The 22,507-nt window shown below is 37.3% G+C and overlaps 1 protein-coding gene across 2 annotated transcripts; it reads right to left on the bottom strand.

The window, feature by feature from the left end:
• Positions 1–224: 224 nt before the first annotated feature.
• LOC107639747 (RING/U-box superfamily protein) lies at positions 225–2,932 on the bottom strand. 2 transcript variants are annotated; one of them, XM_016343335.3, is made up of 2 exons: positions 2,630–2,932; positions 225–2,039 (listed from the first exon to the last, which is right to left on the bottom strand). In XM_016343335.3, the coding sequence occupies exon 2, from the start codon at positions 2,037–2,039 to the stop codon at positions 402–404; it is 1,638 nt and encodes a 545-aa protein (XP_016198821.1). In that variant the 5' UTR covers positions 2,630–2,932; the 3' UTR covers positions 225–401. The 2 variants fall into 2 exon arrangements, with proteins under 2 accessions (XP_016198821.1, XP_016198822.1); XM_016343336.3 differs by having other exon boundaries at positions 2,678–2,924.
• Between the last annotated feature and the right edge of the window lie 19,575 nt (positions 2,933–22,507).

The following is a 22,507-nucleotide window of genomic DNA, read 5'->3' as shown; positions in this document are numbered from 1 at the left end:
ATTGAGAACATAACTCTCCACCCTTATATTGAGCATCAAATGTCAATGGACACCCACTCTGAGTTTTCACCAATAACACCTCTACAATATTTTTAGTGCCACTGGTGCATCTCAACCTAAAACTTTTGGTCACAAACACCATCCACTTCTGGAGTTTAAGGAATTAAGTCCATCACAGTAAATAAAACTTGTGTCATTGAAGCACAAACGAGAGAGAGCAGGTACAAGAAATAAAGATCGTGTTATAAGGTTATTAGTTATTACAAACACTAGTCTATACTCTATACATAACTACTGAAATTAGTGAGAACACAAAGCACCCCAGAAACACAGTCAACTAAAATTCCAATCCCTAGTGGCTACAATAAGGAATTATTATTCTTAAACAATTGGATAAGTACTTAGAAAGGGCACCACCATCTTCTGCTTCTGCTCTCCCTTTGGACGGGTGTGGCATAAACATTGGTGGTATGATGATCTTGTGCGGACATGTTGCGCCCGCTGAGATGCCTATTCCCTTCAATCTGTGAGTTACCTAACCACAGGACAAGCACAATGCCAACTAAACTAACTATTGGAGCCGCGGCAAGAAAAAACCATCTTCCTCTACCACCTCTTACTGCCGAAGAATTTGTGGAAGAATTCGAACTTACAACTTCTGTATGATGTATTACACTTTGACTAATACTATCTGCTTCGTTTACTTCAGCCAAGACAGAGACATCAGAGGAACTATCATCCACATCCACCATCTCTAGTTGCTGCCTGTCATGGTTTACATGTCGAAGAACACCGTTCTGCTTTCCCTCTTCGTAATCTTTGTCATCAGTTGGAAGCTCATGGCGGCAGAGAGGACATGAATTCCGTGTGCTCAACCACGGTAAAATGCAACTTCCATGATAAAGGTGAGAGCACGGAAGCTGACTAGCTTCAGTCCCAAGTACCAATGCATCCTTGCAAATGGCACAAACTAGTTCACCATGCTTCTCATGGTCCTTGTCAACGACTACGCGGGGCAGATTGTTCACAAATGACAAAGATGCAGGAGGTGCTCCTCGTCTCGAATTGTCATTCTCAGCAAGATGCTCAAGAAAATCTTCGAATTGTCTAGCATCGAGATAGTCCCCAAAGTTGGCACCATAGGGATGTAAGCCAGTATCCTCCAAGTCAGCTCCCCAGCTACTGACCATTTGGACCACCTCAGATTCAGCGGAATCAAACCTTTGTACCCGAACATTGCTACCCCTACTTGCACTCGAATTTGAGGTGAAAAACATTTGAAGGCGAGCTGTGGCTTCCGCTTCTACAGCATCAGCTATTTCCCATTCCCCTTGGACATCCTCTTCCTCCTCCTCATCATCGTCCTCATTGTCCTCCTCCTCTTCCTCATCATCTTCCATATCATCTGAGTGCCAGTGACTGACACCGGCATGCATTGGATCTATATCGGTGTCACTATCAAACTCATCTCCCACATCTGGTAAACCAAACATTCCTCTATGTATAATACTATGTCTATCCACGGAGACATCTGAGTCACCTCCATAAGCACTGAAAGAGAGGGAATCAGTCTCACCATGAGGAATCCTATACCGTCTAAAGCTCTCATTTGATTCATTTTCACCGTAAAGTGAGCTCCAATTATCGAAACCATCACTGTCGGTATCAGAGAGAACCCGCCTCCATCTCCTAGAACCACTAGGGGTATTATGTAAACTAGCATGCTGCGTCGCCCAAGCAGCGGCATCCCCCTCCACAATTTGTTGAACGTCCTCCAAAGAAGCAGTCGCAGATCTGCTTTGCCTCAAATTATTAACCATGTTGTCAACAGACTCAGAGCTGTTGCGCCTGAACCGGCCTCTGAACCTTCTTTGCAAGCTCTGAGGGGTAACCATATGATTCCCATAGTCCTCAAGCAATAAAAATTTACAATCACCGCATACACCAACTGTCGCAGGATCACTTGTCATCTCATTATCAGGAGATAATGCCTTCTGGCAAAGAGAACAAACCCCAACATTCTCAGAATTCGCAGACATCTGAAACCCGACAAAATGAAGAGAATCAAAGATAGTTCTAGTAATATACATTCACAGCAGGGCAACAAAACAAAAATTGTCTCAAGATTGAACATGGCATTCAAATAAACATAAACACTTATCACTAGAATTAATATACATGACAAAAATCACACAATGAACCCCCAACATAACAATAAAAACATGGAGTAGTGTTCAAACAAGAGTAAAATGTAAGTTTATTAAGCATCAACTAAGAATCAAATGTGATTACAAGCACAATAAATTAGTTAAGAATAGTGGCAAAGGAAAAGAAAGAACATTTTTTTCCGACAAAATAATCACATATATGACTAAGATCGCAATGCAATTAATTGAAAGGGGAGAAAAACTGATTCCCCAGTTATAAGGAAAAAATATAAATATAAAATGCAAGCAATTAATTAAATTTTTTTACAAAAAAAAAAGGAAAGACATTTTCCCCTCTTACAAAGGGGTAAGAAACAACGAAATTGCTACAAATACGCAATACCGAGAAGATGGAAAGCTTCGATAAGAATATGGGCAATGTTAGAACGGCATAAAGAACGAAACTTTGAATAAAAACTTGCCTGATTGAACTGAGAAGCAAATGGGAATTGAAGAGTGAGAAAAATTACCCGTGTTACTGAAAGAAAAAAAAAAGCGAATAGATCTCCGAACGATTTGGGAATAAGGGGTTAGATTAAGAGTAAGGAGGTTTAATTTTGATGAATGTAACGAAACGGAAGAAGAAGAAGAAGGAGGAGGAGGTAGCTTTAGCGATGTAATTTGAGAGGCATGACTTATGAGCGGTGACTTTGGCTTGTTCGAACAAACATCAATCTCACCTCACTCTACGCTCACCCCTTTCCGCACGACCACCACGTTTCTTTCTTTTTTCCATTTTCTTTTGCGTTAATGGTTTTTTTTTTTTTTTTATTGTTGTTATTTACTGGTTTATTTTTTCTGAAGTAGTTATTATTTATTGATTTATTTTTATTTACTAAAAAAATTAGAGTTCGATTTTCCTTATTTTAAATAATATATTTATTAGAGTTTAATTTTGAGTAATGAATTTAAAAATTAGTTATTGTTCAACGATAAAGTTATATTGAAATAAGTTTTAAAGTGACTTTTAAGATTGATTTCTTACATAAAAAATATCTCCAAAAATTTAATTGCACTACAAATAATATCTAAATTGAAAAAATTGCATCATGTTAATTCCCAAGTCTTTTTCCATCAAGTTACTTTTCATAGATCTAATACATTCTTCGGGCGTAGCTTTATTTTTGGCACTAAGTACTTGTTAAAACGACATCGTTTAATAATTATACATTTTTTTGTGGGGGATAAGATAGTTTATGGTTCACTAAAGTTAAATGATGTTGTTTTATCAAATATTTAGTACAAAAGCTAAAGTAATATTGTTTTGTTTAGCCCAATATAAAAAAATGTGTCAGATTATTCATAGTATAAGTATGTGACAAGTAATTCGATGAAAAATAAATATAAATTAACATGATAAATTGTTTTTTAATTTTAAAAACCTTTTATGATGTAATTAAAATCTTAGAATATTTTTAGTATAAATACTTAAAATAGATAATTTTAAAAATCATTTTAGAGTTTAACTGAGATCCATTTTATAAAAATAATAAAAAAATGAGAATGAAAATCACTTAATAATTATTGTCTCCAAGTCGAATGAGAGAAATTGTATCTACAAAAGAATCTTTAGTAATTATTATGATGTCTAAAAATATTTACCTAATTTATTAAAAAAAGTTAAAAATTAATATTTAATTTTAAAAATATAAAAATAAATAATTATTAAATATTCAAAATTTATCATAAAAAATAAATTAAATAAAAATTAAATATCAAATTATAAACACCATATATATAATTCACCAAAATTCTTAACAATTAATCAGGACATACAGAATTAAAAACATTTAGGATTAGGATTAAAAGATATCTCTGAAAATTGAAAATTCGCTCTTTGTAGTTGTAGTGGTTTCCTAGTTGCTTCTGGAGTGTATCTTTAACATATCTTTCCCTATATTTGCGAGATACATTTTTGATATTGGTGCATGGTCTTCGCTAGGCTATGACCCTTGTCTCAATCCGGTGGGAATAATGAAGCATAACAGTTATTTACTTATTTTTGTCAATATGCAGATATGCATCACAATATATAATTAAATATTTGTATAAAATTATTTATATTGTTAATGTATAAAAATTATTTTTTATTTGCAAAAATATATACTTTTTTTTTTATGAAATTTAGAGGATATTACATTTGGTATTATTGTATTAATGTATTTTGTAAGATGTCATACTAGATATTTGTATAAATATCACACTAATCTTCCTTTTAAGAAAAAAGAATTGAAAGGAAAAAAAAAATCAAACACATTATTACAAAGTTCAAAAGAGATGCATAAGACTAGTTATTAAACATGGGTTTAACCATTATTACTAGTTTTTTTAAGTAGTGTCTTGTGCAATTATATGTGTTCGTCAAGATGTATTTTTTAATATTTTTCATATATATTTGGCTTTTTTTTTTTTTTTATAAAGATGAAAACGAAGATGAAAAAAAAAAAAAAAGAACTACACAAGATCAAAAGAAAGGAATAATGGTAGGATGGAGGGAGAGAAATAGAAAATGATGGGAAAATATAGTTTATGCAAAATTTTCAGTAATTACCTTTGGGACGTGATGTATATGTATATTTCTTTTTTATCAATATATTACACATGTTATTAAATAAAAAAAGGTTTTAGGGTAAAATATACTTTTGTTTTTAAAATTTATTAATAATTTAAAAAATACTCTTTAATTTTTTTTATTTTAATTTTGTTCTAAAAGATTTTAATTTACGTTAAATGTATTTTTAGCAGTTAATTTTTTGAGAAGTCTAATATCAATTTAGTAGCAACTTTATAAAGATAATCTTTAACATAAGTAAACCAATAAAAGATTAGATAGTCTCTGAATATTTGAACTATTAAATAATTTTAATAATAAAATATAATTTTTAATTTTTTAAATAATTGTCAAATAACAACTTTTTATTTTATTTATTAATTAGTTCTCTGTATATTATTTAATTTTAAAATTTATCTTTTATTTTATAAATTATTATTTTATTATTCATAATCTATTTTATCTTTATAACTCTATCATTAATGATTTGAAAATGTAAAGAAATAGAATATCCATCAATGTGATCATAATTCTAGTTTGATATGTTCTATAAATACGATCACGAGCTCGACGTAAGAACAACTTCAACTAAGTTAATTTTTCAACTCAAGTAGTGTTATATTGTAAAATTAAGATTCAATTTTTATTATTTTTTTGAATTCAACTGTTAACGAAAGAAGAAGAAGAAATAATATGAATCATTCAAGAAGAATTTATATAATAAATTACATGTTTAATCTATTTGATAGCGTAAATACCAAGGTTCTGAAAATCAGTTCGAATCGGCCGGTTGAACCGGTCAAATTGCAAATCGGTGAGTAAGACAGTTCGGTTAGAAGCCATAACCGCTAAATTCAAAAATCGTTATTGAACCGTCGAACTGGTTGAACCGAATTGGAATCCGGCCGATTTTTTAAAATCTTCACCAAACGGCGCCGTTTCGTTCATTGTGGGAAGTGGGAACCCTAACTATGTGAACTCTTCCCCAAAATCCAAACGAAGCACTCTGCCACTCTCTCACTCACGCGACCCTCCTCCTCCTTTGTCTCCATTTCGAGCTCCTCCCTCACTCCCACACATGCTTCATCCAGCCACCGCCGTCGAAGCCACCGCCTTGCTTGCCGGTCGTCTCCGCCGCTGTTCGAACTTCGAAGCTACTGTCATCGCTGCAACTGGTCTCGCCTCGTTCCTCCATCGCGCAACCACTGTCCTGCCACGCCACCTCTATTCCACCGCGTCAGCTCCACCGTCGTGCTCCTTGTCCCGCTCTGTGCTCTGTCTTGAAGGATCTAGTTCGTTTCTTAATTGATTGAGCAGGTAAGTACATTTATCTTCTGATTCTTCTCCCTTGACTAAGCCTGGTCGAATTGATTTTTTTACAACGATACTACAAGCTCTGCTCTCTTTAGAATTTTTATTTTATTTTTTTAATTGTAATTGTTGTTTTAAACTTTTAATTGGTTAGTTAATCTATAAATTTTCATCTTGCTTCTTCAATTGTTGTTATCATTAGTCATTACTGTGATTTAGGATTGTTAATGATCTTGAATATTGATTCTGATATGCTCTAGTTCTATGAATTGATTGATTTGGTTCTGATAATTCTTGATTTGAACCTTGCTGAAGTTGTTCTGTTACCTAATTTGTTGGAATTGAACTTGAGCAACAACAAACTAGAAGGAATCATCCCCTCTGACTTCAAGTCATTCGGAACTCTTTATTGTTTATTCTCTTGATCTTAGTGGGAATTTGTTGAATGGAACGATACCAAGAGTGCTTGGAGAATTGAAGCAGTTGCAGTGGTTGAATCTCTCTCACAACAATTTTTCTGACACAATTCCATCTAATTTTAATGGTAGGTCAAGCTTAACTTTGGTCATGTTATTGGTTCTGCTTCTTATCTTTGGATTATTTGGTGTTTGAAAGAAATGCAACCAGAAGAACAATTTTTCATATGGAGTTATGATGGAAAAAATGGCATTTGAAACCATCATTAAAGCTGCCAATAATTTTGATGACAAATATCTCATTGGCATTGGAGGACAATGATCTGTTTACAAGGCTGAGTTGCTTTCAGGTATGATTGTTGCTGTGGAAAAAACTTCACATGGAATCAGATGCGGATGATAAGTTTAATTGGAAGGCATTTGAAAATGAGATCAAAGCATTCACAAAATTCATCAGGCACCGAAACATCAAGTTATATAGTTTTTGCCAGCATTAACGATTCTTCTTTTTGGTATACAAATTATAATTATGTTTTATTATTTTTATTTATATTTTATTTATTATTTATTATAAAATGATTATTTCAGTTGAACCACGATTGAATTTGTAAACCAGTAAATCAGTAACCAGAACGGTTCGATGACCGGTTCAATTTTCAGAACCTTGGTAAATACTAAAAAAAGCGTGTTTGCTGTGAATACAATCCATTAGAAAAATCTTTCAATCAGTTAGTTGTTGTTTGTATATATATAAAAAAATTCTCAAGATATCTAATCAATTGTTTTTTTCTACCAATCAATTGGATAATTCAATCAATCAATTAGATTTCTCAACTAATCAATTGGATAGCTAATAAAATCGATTTGCTAGAAGAAAAACTAAACTTTTTCTCGTAATACAATCGATTGTTGTAAAGGAAAAGGATTTTCATTCACTAACCAATCGATTATAGAAAAATCAATTTTTTTTCCTGCAAGTTGTAAAAAAGAAGATTTTCACTTACTAACCAATCGATTACTTGAATGAAAAAATCGATCTTTTTTCTTTTGCAAATTGCGATTTCTCCTACTACAAAAAATGTACACCTAAGAATTGATAGACGATGATAAGGGTCATTGTAATAAATCGATAATCAAAATGAATTATAAACAATTACAATTATAAAATTTGGCAATTGAAAAAGAGATTGATGATATAGGTTATGAAATTATTAATTTTAGGATTAAAAAAATAATATTAGAATTTCGAATTTAAAATAAAATTGAGAAAAAAATTGAAAAAAAACTAATAAAATAATAAATTATTAATGATAGAGTTATATATATATATATATATATATATATGATGAATAATAAATTAAAAATTTATAAAATACAATATATATTTTAAAATTAAATAATATATAAAAAATTAATTAATAAATAAAATTAAAGAATTCCTATTTTATAATTATTAAAAAATTTAAAAATATATTTTATTATTAATACTATTTAATGATTTAAATATTCGGAGACTATTTAATCCTATGTCAAGTAAGATAGACACAAAATTTTGTTTTTTATTTTTAATTGTCAAGAATTATTATTAAATTATTCTTAAATTTTTTGACAATTTAATTGTCACTTATATATTTCATGCAAATTATATTTGAGAAGTTTATAATAAAGTGAATTAAGGCATAAAAGAAGAAGTAAGAAAAATAATTTATTATTACTAATTAAGTTGGTAATTAGTCTTTTAATTATGAAAGAAGCACGATTAGATAGCATTTTTCACAGTGATTCATGCATTTCATATATTCTGATGCTAACAAGCGCTGTATTTAGTTGACCATTTTCTCCTTGGGAGGATGAGTCCATTTTCGCAACAATATAGGAATGGCCAATCGAGACTGCTTCATTTGAATCTTTTTATCTCCTTTTTGTCTTTTAAAATTAATGCATTTGTACACGTATTCGTATACTTTTATTTCTGTTAATTGTCGTATCCCTTAGCGTTATTTACATCACGCACTAAGAAACCTGAAAGTTGTTTATTAAATAAAGAACCAAGTGGCAAATGACTAAGTGTCTGAATAATAAATACAAGATCCTAACTTTGAACTTCAGGGTTTTGCCAATAAAAATGTGTAAAAGTTTGCGCATTTAGTATTATTGAACCTTTGTAAATCTTATCATTTTTATAAAAAAAACAAATGCTTCTATATTTTGAATTAGTATCTTTAGAATACCTATTAGCAAAATGTTAAAAATTTGTTGCCAATAATAATAATAATAATAATAATAATAATAATAATAATAATAATAAATGCTTGTTTTAATCACTAACTTTAACCACCATTAGAATTGGATGTTGTTTTGAAGTTTCAATCTCACATAGTGTGAATGACTTAGGTTTAAAATTTATTGTAGTAACAAATATCTGATAATCCTTGTTAGAAGTTTCAAGAAGAGTGTTAATGTGTTCTTATGATGAATGAGAACTGCAAAGAGCAATCAATAAATTTTGTTATTTTGTATTTTTTTTAAAAAAATTATTATTTGCATTAAATGTATCTCGATAATTAATGTTTTAAAAGGTTTAGGATCAATTCAACAATTTTACAATGACAATCATCAATGCAAGCAAGTTAAATACAAAGTTTTGTTCTTGGTTTATACTTGTCATAAATTATATATATTATTGGATATATATATATATATATTTGTTGTAAATAGAAAATTTTTGAGATAAAATTAAAATAAAATAAAATTTAGAGATATTTTTAAAAATTTTGATAAATTTTAGGAACAGAAAATATACTTTATGTAATATTCTAATATTTTTAAATTAGGTTTAAGCTTTATTTAAATTATATTAATTGTAAATAATCAAATTTTACGAATTTTTAAAAATAAAATTTTTATATAAAATACTTTACAAAAAATAGTGGATAATTCATTTTTACTTTTGAAAGCCATTTAAAAATAGTGAGAGCCATGATCGTTAGAATTGTTACTAGTTAAAAAATATAATTAGACCTAATGATACTAATAATATGGAAGATGAACGTACTAATCTATAAAGACAAAAATAATAATAAACTTTACTTGTATCAAATAATCATATAAATAAAAAAAGGGTAAAGTATATTTTTTATCCCTAAAATTTGACAAAAGTTTCAAAAATACCCCTAAGTTTTATTTTATTTTAATTTTGTCTCAAAAATTTTTGATTTGCATCAAATATACCCTTGACGGCTAATTTTTCAAGAAATTTAAGACCAATTCAACAACAATTTCATAAGAACAACCCTCAACACAAGCAAATCAAGCATAATTTTCATGAATTATTGTTAAATTGGTCTTAAATATTTTGAAAATTTAGTCGTTGAGGATATATTTGATGCAAATCGAAAACGTTGGGGACAAAATTGAAACAAAATAAAACTTAGGGGTATTTTGAAAATTTTACCAAACTTCAGGGACAAAAAATATATTTTACCTATAAAAAATAACAGCATGGTCACAATTGTAGTCATTCAATAAAGATCAAACGAGACACACTGGAAATTCTAACTCTCACTTTGCGTAACTATGACTAAAACAATCGCCTATCTTCCATCCCTAATATGAATTTGAGCAAGTGCTTGAATTTTTGTGTCTATGTTCTTGATATCCAGCTCTAAATTATCTTATAGTTATCTTATGTGTAGTGGTCTTTTTAACTCAATCAAGTAGTATATTGCTTCGTGCTGCATCATTTTTGAAGATGGTATGGGAAAAAGGGATTAGAAACAAAGATTTCTCAGTAATTTAATTATATGCTGTCATCGTATCCATCTCCAGTCAGTTCTGGTTTAAAAATAAAAATAGTTGTTGAGTTTAGTAAACCCATAATGTAAAACCCTAATTAGAATTAGAATTTTGTGGGCAAAATTTTCAATTAGGCTCTTTGATGTTATAGGATCTAACTAGCTTGAAGGAGAAGATTAATCTTGTCTCCTTGATCCTTGGGTGTGGTAAGATTCTCAATCCTAGAGGAATTTATTGGTTTATGATGTTGGGTATTGAGTTGTTGTGTTTGGATGTGATAATTGTGGTTTAGGTAGTGTGTATGTGAATATTGAAGCTTGATTGAGATTTTGGAAAGCTTGGAAAAGGGTTTTGGTGTGCTAAAAATTTGTTCTTGGAGGTGTTGGAACCTTGAGAGCTTATGGAAAAGTGATTTGGAAGTACTCCAGGTTGAGCGGGAAAATCGGCTAAGGTATGGACTCGGTTTCCTATATCTAAAATGTAATGTGGTGTGAAAACTTAAACTAGAGGCCCTAAGATAGGAATTGAATTGTTGATGTTGTTGAATGGTTGAGATATATTGGGTGGTCATATATGTGATTATGAATATTGATGTTTTGATGGTATGATGCATGAGAAATATGCATGTTTGATATATGCTTGATAATTGATTGAGGTTGAATTGTAGGTGAAACCATGTTGATGGTGAGGGTGATATTGATTATATGTAATGATGATTGATTGGAAAAGGTGTTGTTGGAAATTGGGATGAGGAAGAGTTTATAACATGAAAATGTGTTTGAAATTGAGTTATTTGAGCGAGACGGGTTTAAATAATGGGATGGTATTTTGTGATTTTGATAAACATGTTAATGTATGAGTTGAGGAGGCTTAAGGTTGATTTTTGGTATGTTTTGGTTGGTTTTGAAAAGGGTTGAAATTGGTTTGTTTGAAAAATGGCACTTTGTGATTTTGTATGAAAATATGGTTTTTGGGCATACTTTGACGGAGCATAACTTGGACTCCGGATCCTCGATTTGTGCCAAACTTATTTAGAAATGAAATTGGATCCGGGATATTTATGCCATTCAAAGAACGAGCGAAAAATGATTTGAAACGGAGAAGTTATGCCCGTCGGAAGATTGGGGTTTGAAACTGTGAATTATGCAGCTTTTTAACTTAGTAAAATTTTTGGCAGAACGCACCCCACGCGTAGGCGTGGCCGGCCGACGCGCACGCGTCATTTTCAGATTTTCACTTTTCACGCGTGCGCATGGCTGACGCGTACGCGTTGATGGGCTGGATCAAGTGCCTAGCCAAATTCCCGAGAGTTGTGCGGGAATGGTGTTGGTTTTGTGCGTGGGGCAGAAAACGCACCCACGCGTACGTGTGGCTGACGCGCAAGCGTCCCTTGGCTTTTCTTACATCCACGCGTGCGCGTGGGCGACACATATGCGTCGTTTTGATTTGTGGATTTCCACGCGTAAGCGTGGGCGACGCGCATGCATGGCCCTATTTTCACCCCAAATGTTGATTTTGAGTTTTCAAAGCCAAATTTCATACTTCTAAGCCTCCGATCTCACCCTTTATGCCTTAAATTCTTATGACTCTTGGGACTTTATTTTGGTTTTATGTTTTTACTTAGATACTTATTATCTCCACTAAATACTACATAGTGTGTTGACACTTCTTAGAGGTTGTTTTGGAGAACAGGTTTTATAATTCGTCTTTTGGGTTTATTTTGGGTTCCTTACTTTATATATATCTGTATATAGTTATATGCTCGGACCGGTTATCTTCGCAACCGGATCTTGAGTTTTTGATATTTGTGTTTTTGGCACTCTTATGTATATAATCTCATGTTAGCTTATCCTTTATTCAACTCGTTATGTTACCGATCAGAGTGTTACGCTTTTTGAGTTACGATTTTGTTTTACCCCTTTTTCTTCAAAGGCTCCTAGTTATAATCATTTTTCATACTACTATATGTACTAAATTTTATTTTAGAGGTTGTAATACCTTGCCATCCTTGTTTTATGACTTAAGCATAAGACTCCGTATGGTAGGGTATTACATTATGGTAACAGAGTAGTTTATTCCTGTAGAGCTTGAGGGACGGACTAACTATGCTTCTGTGCATTCTCTGTATGTGTGTTATGTTCCATTAGGATATCTACTTGATATAACTGGCATAAATGTTCATGAGCATGCATTTGGGACTTTGAAGCACTAAACTTCCGATATTGAGACTAATCAACTTAATATCGATTGTTTGGTGTGTATAAGAACCAGATGGCGCCTTGTGGATGCGGTAGAGATCGTGGGAGAGGTTGTACTAATGCTCGGGGGCCGGGTATCCACCCAAACGACCCAGTAAACTTTATGACGGCTGTTCCGAGGGTTACCTGAAACTGTAGGCCGACCTCGGATGAGATCTTCTGTACTAGTCGGAGCTGTTGTGTCCGACTTGTTGATGGTGGCCGGAGCCGCCGCGTCCGACTTGTTGGACTGGCTACACTTCTGATCCTTGGTCACCGGAGGGTGGGGGGTACCTGCAAGAGACTCCGATGCTTAAGTTAGCACGAGTATTAAACAGGTTTTATGTAGAATCAGAGTATGAGTTATACCTGGGTGCTCCAGTGTATTTATAGTAGTTGTAGAGTGACCTTTCTAGATAAGATAAGTTAGTTATCTTATCTTATCTTTATCTTTGAGTTGAAGTCAGCTTATCTTCAAGGGAACCGCCCTTATCTCTTATAGGCTTGGACGGCCTTTGGACTTGGGTCGTGTTCCTCTACTTGGCCCTTTATGGGTTTTTCCTGTCAACTTGGCCGAGTTCTTTAAGAAGAAGTCGGTCCGCTTGACCTGAAGAGGTCGGTTGCTTTGTCGTCGATCATCCCAGGTCGGGTAGCTCGACCCAGGGTATGAACAGTGCCCCTGCTTGAGTTTGGTCTTCTGCTTTAAAGTCGAGTTTCTTGACTTCGAACTTTCTTTACAGTGAAGCCGAACTCGAGTACTTTTGTCGATTCCTTTCCACGTAGAGCTTTTGAATGTAGAACGTTTTCCTCTAAAAACGCGTGCTTTTATATCAGCGCTTTGTTCTTGGGAACGTGAGAGGGTTTAATGCCTTCATTAATTGGTTATTAATTACCCTCGTTCTCTTTTGGCTTTTATTTTTGAAATTCTTAATCAAAAAACGGTTTCTCTTCTTTGCTCCTCTTCGTAACTTCTCCCTTTACTATCTCATTTTCTGTTTCTTTCGCAATTTCTCCTGCAACGTCTGTTCTGTTACTGCTTTCTGTGGGAAAGGGGCGATTTCCAGATTTCTCCTTCTATCTTCGTAATTTCTGCTTCGAGGGGGTGGTTTTGCTTCTGCTCTTCGGCTTTCTTTTACAGTCTTTCTTCTATTTCTCCAGGTTCGATTTTTCTTTCTATCTTTCTCTATGCCATTTTTGTGTCTGTTTTGAGAAAGTTTGGGTTTTTTTGTCTTTTTTGCTGATCATTGTGCGTCTTGTAGTTTCTCCCTCTGTTTCTTGATACTTTAAGAACTTTGCATGTTTTGTGAATGCTTTTGTATTTGAAGCTTTGGAATGATGACTTTGTTTGATTCTGAAAAAGGTTGCTCCTTTGACGATTTTGAGAGTGTTCGATGTTCTGCTGATGATTTTTTGCTTGATTTTGAAAAAGTTTGCGTCTTTGCTATTTCTCTGCTTTTTGATGGTTTTCTGTTTGGCATTGTTGACGTTGACAGTGCTTTCGCTGGTAGACTGTAGAAAGATAGTTGCTTTGATGACTTTGCGTTTTTTAACTTGATGGACGAAATGCTGGCTGCTTTAGGTCTTCTTTCCTTGTTTTGAGAGATACTGGGGTGTAGGTTTTTCCTAGAAATCTTGCTTTGTTATTGCCTCTAAAGGATGCCCTAGGACTTTTTGGCTTTAGTCTTGGGGTTTTCCTTTTGTTTATCCGTCCGTTGAGATGTTTTGACCCGTGCCCGAGATGTTTTTTGAGTAATCCGCTCTTCTTTTCTTTTGTAGGATCTTAGTTGACCTCATGTCTTCCCGAAATAACGTCGTAGCGACGCCTTCCCAGGTCCCTGCGAGTATGGCCGATTGGGTGGACTCCATGGTTCTCATGTGTGTCTCACTGGTTGATTCTGAGTTTTGTTCTCAGCTTAGGCAGTTTCACAGCGTCTGTAGTAACTCTGGTGATGAGAAGAATTATGAGCTTGTTCCTCCTTCCTCTGACGAGAGAGTCTGTTTCTCAACTCGAGTTGTTGACAATCGCCCTTTCTTTTATGCTTACGATTTTTTCTTTGGTCAACTCGGAGTTACTCTTCCCTTTACTCCATTTGAAATTGACCTGTTATGGTCTTGTAATGTTGCCCCTTCTCAACTTCACCCCAACTCCTGGGGTTTTATTAAAATCTTCCAATTGTTGTGTAATAATTTTGGTATTCCTGCTTCCCAATCTCTCTTTCTATTTGTTTGTCTTGACTAAGCCTGGTGTGGTGAAAAAGAAGTCAGCTTGGGTCTCCTTCCGTTCTACTCAAGGAAAGAAAGTTTTTTCCATGTTTGACGAATCGTTTCGGGATTTTAAAAACTATTTCTTCAAGGTCCGAGCTGTTGAAGGATCTCGGCCCTTTTTCTTGGATGAAAATGATGAGCCCGCCTTTCTCCTAGAGTGGCAGAAGGATGTTAGGGTCTCTAGGTACTCTTGGGACATGTTGGATGAGGCTGAGCGAGCCTTTGTGACTGTTTTAGAGGAGCGTTGGGTCAGCCTCCCCATCTTGACACAAAGAAATTTCTAACCAACCCTTCTCTTCTTCAATCTGAACTGGGTATCTTGTGTTTCCTTTGCTGTTTGTCTTATGATGCTTGTAGCTGTATTTTCGACTTGTTTGATTTGTAGCTTGACTTCTATTTTATTTGCAGAGGCAATGAAGAACAATGAGTCTATGAAAGCTTTTAAAAGGGCACAGAAGGCGACTGCTGCCAGGAATGTTGCGGCCAGGGCTGCTGGGGAGGGGTCTTCTCAGCCTCGAGAGAAGCCGACCGTGTCGAGCTCTCCTGGGGTGAAGAAGACGATCCCGATACCTCGAGTCTGTTTGGTAGATCCCCCTTCTTCTTCTGCTGTTCCACCCATTGTTCCTCCAAGTAAAAAGCAAAAGACTTCCGAGCCCTTTGATCTCAATGCTCCTAACTTCAACGCTATTGAATTTATAGATCAACAGATTGGGCCATATGGTACCATTCCCATGGATGATGTGTCCATTCTTCATCATTTGGAGTTTATGGCTCAGAATCATGTGAGGATGCCCTATATGGCGGCTGCGATTCATCGAACTGCCCATAACCTTCCTCTTCATGCTACTAAGGCATTTATGGAGGAGGCGAAACGGGAGTTCGACCGGATGAAGGGGTTGAAGGAGGAGCTCGAGGTGAAGGTGGCCAAGTTGGAGAAGGACCTCGAGAATGAGAAGGCGAGCTCTGAGTCGCTGGCTGCTTCCTTGAGGTTGGCTGAGGATGCGGCCATGATGCACAAGGAAAGCTATGTGACATCCTATAGGGAGGGGAGGCGCTTGAGGGAAGAGCTGGACAACGCCCGGGAGGATTATGCCGACCTCCAGGGTCATCTTGTTGGTAGCGTAACTGCTACTTACGAGAACTTGAAAGAACAAGTCCGGATCATTGCTCCTGAGGCCGATCTCACCCTTTTCAGTTTGGATAATGTTGTCCGAGATGGCAAAATTGTCCCTGATGATGAGGGTGATGATGATGAAGTTGTTCCTCCCCTCGTGTCTTCCACCAAGGCGCCGACTTCTTCCGCTCCTCCTGCTGTGCCTGACTTGGATTGCCAGATCCTGAATCGGGAGGATGGGACTGTTGATGCGGTGCCGATTCAAGCTCGCCCTCCTTCCCCTGGTCTTGATGCTGCGAAGAAAGCTCCTGATGGTGCCGAGAAAACTTCTGATGCCTGTTGATTTGTAGTTGGCCCGGCTTGTGGGCGTTTTGTGGAAACTTTTTGTAACTTTTGTGTAGATGGCCCGATTTTTCGGCCTTTTGAACTCTTTATTTAGATGTTGACTCTTCTTAGTTGCTTTCCTAGCAACTTTTATTACTTTTAGAAACAGACGAGTAGCTTGCTACCCTTTGGGTAGTAAGTGTTGGTGGTCCTTCGAGGCCTTTATAATTTTATATAAAACCTGCGGATTGTTGAACTCTCCCAATTTGAACTTCTTGAGTTTTTGACTCTTTGTAGCTGTAGGGGTCCAATTTGGTTTTCTTGCCTTGTGACCGACTTCTTTGCGTTGGTCCCCTGATAGACTCCTTTTTGTAATCCTCTTTCTTCGACCTTCGGGAGGTCTCTTTCAGGGATTACTTGTCTTTTGTAGGAGGTCGACTCCGTTAGGTCGATCTCTTCTAAGTTATTTCGTAATCCTCTTTCTTGGACCCTTGTTAGGTCTCTTTCAGGGATTACTTTTATAACTTGTTTTTGTAGGGGACCGACTTCGTTAGGTCGATCTCTTCTAAGTTATTTTGTAATCCTCTTTCTTGGACCTTTGTCAGGTCTCTTTCAGGGATTACTTTTATAACTTGTTTTTGTAGGGGACCGACTTCGTTAGGTCGATCTCTTCTAAGTTATTTTGTAATCCTCTTTCTTGGACCTTTGTTAGGTCTCTTTCAGGGATTACTTTTATAACTTGTTTTTGTAGGGGACCGACTTCGTTAGGTCGATTTCTTCTAAGTTATTTTGTAATCCTCTTTCTTGGACCTTTGTCAGGTCTCTTTCAGGGATTACTTTTATAACTTGCTTTTGTAGGGGACCGACTTCGTTAGGTCGATCTCTTCTAAGTTATTTTGTAATCCTCTTTCTTGGACCTTTGTCAGGTCTCTTTCAGGGATTACTTTTATAACTTGTTTTTGTAAGGGACCGACTTCGTTAGGTCGATCTCTTCTAAGTTATTTTGTAATCCTCTTTCTTGGACCTTTGTCAGGTCTCTTTCAGGGATTACTTTTATAACTTATTTTTGTAGGAGGTCGACTTCGTTAGGTCGATCTCTTCTAAGTTATAGCAATTCCTCTTTAATAGGGTTGGCCAGACCTCTTTCCAGGGATTCGCTGATAACTTGGGTTGACTTGGTCCGACTTTTTGATGTCGGCCAGTCTCTTTAAGTTATTTATATTAGCTATCCGTAAGACCTCGTCAGGTTCTTTTTAGATTGCTTTCGATAACTTCTTACATTATTCTGTGTTCATTTTTGCCGATTTGTAGAAAGTGGTTGGCATATCGAGCTCGTCCTTTGGGTGAATCACGTTTTCACCTTTATTGGACGATTTGTCTTTATCGTGGTCGTGCAGTGAAATTGTTTTTCACTTTTTGCCGACCTGTAGCTTTATAATCGGACGATGAATGCTTCAGAATAATGCGTCTTGAAATCTTTGTAGAATACCTAGGTAATATTTTATTCAAAGAAAAATGCAAATATATACATGTGGGATTTTTCTCATCCTCTTAAGTTGGGTTTGGGTCTCGACCTGGTGCCTCATTAAAAAAAAAACTTTTCAGGAAAAAGAGCGCATCCACTGGTGAGATCCTTTACCTTTCTAACTGTAGTACCTTCTTAGATTGCAGGCATGCCATGACCTTGGAAGCTCCCGTCCGTCGAGTTCGGATATTCTGTAGTAGCCCTTCCCGAGTACTTCTGTGACCCGGTATGGTCCTTTCCAATTGGCTGCCAGTTTTCCCTCTCCGGGTCGAGTTGTTCCTATGTCGTTTCGGATTAAGATGAGATCGTTCTCAGTGAAACTCCTTGGTACTACCCTTTGGTTATATCTGGAAGCCATTCGACGTTTTAACGCTTCTTCCCTGATCCGAGCTCTTTCCTGGATCTCAGGTAGTAGGTCGAGTTCTTCCCTCTAGAGTTGGGGGTTTGCTCCCTCATTATAATGGACTGCCCTGTGCGATCCTTCCTCAATTTCTACTGGAATCATTGCCTCCGTTCCGTATGTTAACCGAAATGGGGATTCCTTTGTGGTAGAATGTGGCGTCGTTCGATAGGCCCATAGGACTTGTGGAAGCTCCTCTGCCTAAGCTCCCTTTGCATCTTGTAGTCTTCATTTTAACCCTGCTAATATGAATTTATTGGCGGCTTCGGCCTGTCCGTTGGCTTGAGGCTGTTCGACAGAGGTAAACTGGTGCTTTATATTCAAGTCGGATACTAGTTTTCTGAAGCCGGCATCTGTGAATTGGATGCCATTGTCTGTGGTTATTGAATATGGGATCCCGAATCTTGTGACAATGTTTCTGTATAAAAACTTCCGGCTTCTTTGGGCAGTGGCGTTGGCTAAGGGTTCTGCCTCGATCCACTTTGTGAAGTAATCTACCCCTACTATGAGGAATTTAACTTGCCCCGATCCCTGGGGAAATGGGCCGAGAAGGTCGAGTCCCCACTTCGCAAAAGGCCAAGGTGCGGTTACACTGATGAGTTCTTCTGGTGGGGCGATGTGGAAGTTGGCATGCTTCTGACATGGTGGACATGTCTTTACGAACTCTGTAGATTCTTTCTGTAGAGTTGGCCAGTAAAACCCTGCCCTGAGTATCTTTTTGGCAAGAGCCCTCGCTCCGAGATGACTGCCGCAGATGCCGCTGTGTACCTCTTCTAGCACTTCCCTGGTGTGGGAGGTCGGCACGCACTTTAGTAATGGCACCGATATCCCTCTTTTGTACAGGGTGTTGTTTATAATGGTGTAGTATTGTGCTTCCCTTTTTAGCTTCTTTGCTTCCTTTTCTTCTGCGGGGAGCGTTCCTGACTTGAGGTAGTTGATTATGGGGATCATCCAGTCTTGGTCCTGGCCTGTTATGTTTAGGACTTTTTCTGTTTCCGAGATTGATGGGTTCTGTAGCATTTCCTGGATGAGGCTTCTATTATTGCCTCCTGGTTTGGTGCTAGCCAGCTTTGAGAGTGCGTCAGCTCGAGCATTTTGCTCGCAGGGTATGTGGCAGATCTTGTATTTCCCGAATTGTTCGAGCTGTTGCTTAGTTTTATCCAGGTATCTTTTCATGATGGGATCTTTGGCTTGGTAGCTCCCTGCTATCTGTGATGTGACCACTTGCGAATCACTATAGATTGTGAGTTTTCACGCTCCCACTTCTTCAGCCAGTTTCAAGCCAGCTAGCAACGCTTCGTATTCCGCCTGGTTATTTGAAGCCGGGAATCCGAACTTGAGGGAAAGCTCAACTTGGGCTCCCTGGTTGCTTTCTATTATCACTCCTGTGCCACTTCCTGTTTTGTTTGAAGATCCATCCACATACAAATTCCACTCTATGGGGGCCTCTAGGGCATCTGTGAACTCGGCGACAAAATCGGCTAGGTATTGTGATTTGATGGCGGTCCGAGCTTCATATTGGAGGTCGAATTCTGACAGCTCGACTGCCCATTGTAGAATTCTACCAGCTAAATCCGTTTTTTGTAGTATTCCTTTTAAGGGCTGATTAGTTCGAACTTTGATGGTGTGGGCCTGGAAGTAGGGGCGGAGTCGCCGAGATGTTAAGACGAGAGTGTAAGCAAATTTTTCTATTTTCTGATAGTTCAGCTTGGATCCCTGTAGTGCTTTGCTAATGAAGTAGATGGGTTGTTGCCCGTTTTCGCTTTCTCGGATCAATGCTGATGCTACTGCCTTTTCTCCTACTGCAAGATATAGTACGAGTGGTTCTCCTTCTTGAGGTCGGGATGGGATAGGTGGCTGTCCTAAGAACTTCTTAAAGTCTTGGAACGCTTGTTCGCACTCTGTCGTCCATTCGAACTGTTTTCCTTTTCTTAAATTTGTATAGAAGGGGAGAGATCTTATTGCAACTCCTGCTAAGAATCGGGATAGGGCGGCCAACCTCCCGTTGAGTTGCTGTACTTCTTTCACGCAGGTTGGGCTCTTCATGTTTAATATGGCATGGCATTTATCTGGGTTTGCTTCAATTCCCCGTTGTGTGAGCATGAAGCCTAAGAATTTTCCTGCTTCTACCGCGAAGGTGCATTTAGCTGGATTGAGTCGCATACCATGTTTCCTGATGGTGTCGAACACTTGGGCTAGGTCGGTCAACAGTGTCTGTTCGCTTTTCATTTTAATTAGCATGTCGTCCACATAAACTTCCATGATTTTCCCGATGTGCTCCGAGAAGACTTTATTCATTAATCTTTGATAAGTGGCTCCTGCGTTCTTAAAGCCGAAAGGCATTACAATGTAGCAGTAGTTTGCCTTTGGCGTTAAGAATGAAGTCTTTTCCTGGTCCGGTGGGTACATGGGGATTTGGTTGTATCCCGAATACGCATCCATAAACGAGAGATATTTATACCCAGAGGAAGCGTCTACCAGGGCGTCGATACTCGGGAGTGGGTATGGATCTTTTGGGCAAGCTTTGTTGAGATCTGTATAATCGGTGCACATTCACCACTTCCCGTTTGATTTCTTCACCAAGACAACATTGGCTAGCCATAGTGGGTATTTGACTTCTCTTATAAATCCAGCTTCCAATAGTGCCTGCACTTGCTCTTCCACAGCCTGGGATCGCTCTGGCCCGAGCTTTCTTCGTCTCTGTTGTACTGGTCGAGATCCTGGATAGACTGCCAACTTGTGACACATTAGCTTAGGGTCTATACCTGGCATGTCTGCGGCTTTCCATGCAAACAGGTCGGCATTATTTCGCAAAAATTGTATTAGCAGTTCTTTTAGATCTCCTTTGAGGATTGTGCCGATATTAGTTGTTTTTTTCGAGGTTTCTCCGATCTGAATTTTTTCTATCTCGCCCTCTGGTTGGGGACGGAACTCCTTTCGTCGTTGAACTCCGCCCAGCTCAATTGTGTGGAACTCTTCTCCTTTGCCTCTGAGGTTGAGGCTCTCGTTGTAACAGCGACGCGCCATCCTCTGGTCTGCTTTTATTGTAGCTATTCCTTTTGGAGTTGGGAATTTCATGCACAGGTGTGGGGTCGAGACTATTGCACCGAGTTGGTTGAGCGTGGTCCGACCTATGAGAGCATTGTAGGCTGAGCTTACGTTGACTACGATGTAGTCTATTTTGAGAGTTCTTGATTGGTCTCCTTTTCCAAAGGTTGTATGCAGTGGTATGTATCCTAGTGGTCGGACCGGAGTGTCTCCTAACCCGAACAAACTGTTTGGATATGCTTTAAGTTCTTTTTCTTCTAGGCCGAGCTTATCGAAGGCTGTTTTGAATAAGATGTCGGTAGAACTCCCTTGGTCTATTAATGTCCGGTGTAGGTTAGCGTTTGCCAAGATGATGGTGATAACCATGGGATCGTCGTGTCCGGTAATGATACCGGTTGCATCCTCCTTAGTAAATGTTATCGCTGGGATGCTGAGTGCTTCTTCCTCTCCTTCGACATGGTATATCTCTTTGAGGTATCTTTTACGAGAAGATTTGGAGATTCCTCCTGCTGCGAAACCGCCATGTATCATATGGACGTGTCTTTCTGGCGTCCGAGGTGATCGTTCTGTTCGTTCGGTATCATCATCCCTTCGTCTCTTTCTTTGCTCGTCATCTCGGGTGGCTAGGAATCGATCTAGTTTTCCTTCCCTTACCAATTTTTCTATGATGTTCTTTAAATCGAAGCATTCGTTAGTGGAGTGTCCTCGGACCCGATGATATTCACAATACTCTTTTCGGTTTCCTCCTCCCTTTTTGCCTTTAAGTGGCCGAGCTGGGGGGATTTTTTCTGTGTGGCAGACTTCTTTATATATTTCGACTAGTGATGCCCTAAGAGGAGTGTAATTATGGTACTTTTTAATTTTCTCTCCTTGTCTGTCGTCTTTCCTTTTGGATTCTTTGTCTCTGTCACGGTAGGAAGTTCCCGATTTTGAGGACTCTCCTAGACGAGCGTTTTCTTCCATATTGATATATTTTTCTGCTCTCTCCTGAACTTCGTCGAGGGTAGTCGGGTACTTTTTTGATATAGATTGGCTGAAAGGTCCCTCTCGTAGGCCGTTGATGAGTCCCATGATTGCGGCTTCCGTGGGTAAACTTTGTATGTCCATGCATGTTTTGTTGAATCTTTCCATGTAGTTGCGAAGGCTCTCCCGATCTCCTTGTTTGATTCCTAATAAACTGGGGGCGTGCTTAGCTTTATCCTTTTGAATGGAAAATCTGGCTAAGAATTTCTTAGCTAAGTCGTCGAAACTTGAGATGGATTTTGGTGGTAAGTTGTCGAACCACCGCATAGCTGTCTTTGTCAGAGTTGTTGG

This window comes from Arachis ipaensis, chromosome B4, assembly GCF_059453495.1.
Source record: "Arachis ipaensis isolate K30076 ecotype BB chromosome B4, ASM5945349v1, whole genome shotgun sequence".
Taxonomy (NCBI): Eukaryota; Viridiplantae; Streptophyta; class Magnoliopsida; order Fabales; family Fabaceae; genus Arachis; species Arachis ipaensis.
This window is presented reverse-complemented; position numbering and strand designations above follow the sequence as displayed.

Bases quoted from the DNA above. Each gene is read 5' to 3' on its own strand.
- LOC107639747 (XM_016343335.3), bottom strand. From the start codon at position 2,039: ATGTCTGCGAATTCTGAGAATGTTGGGGTTTGTTCTCTTTGCCAGAAG.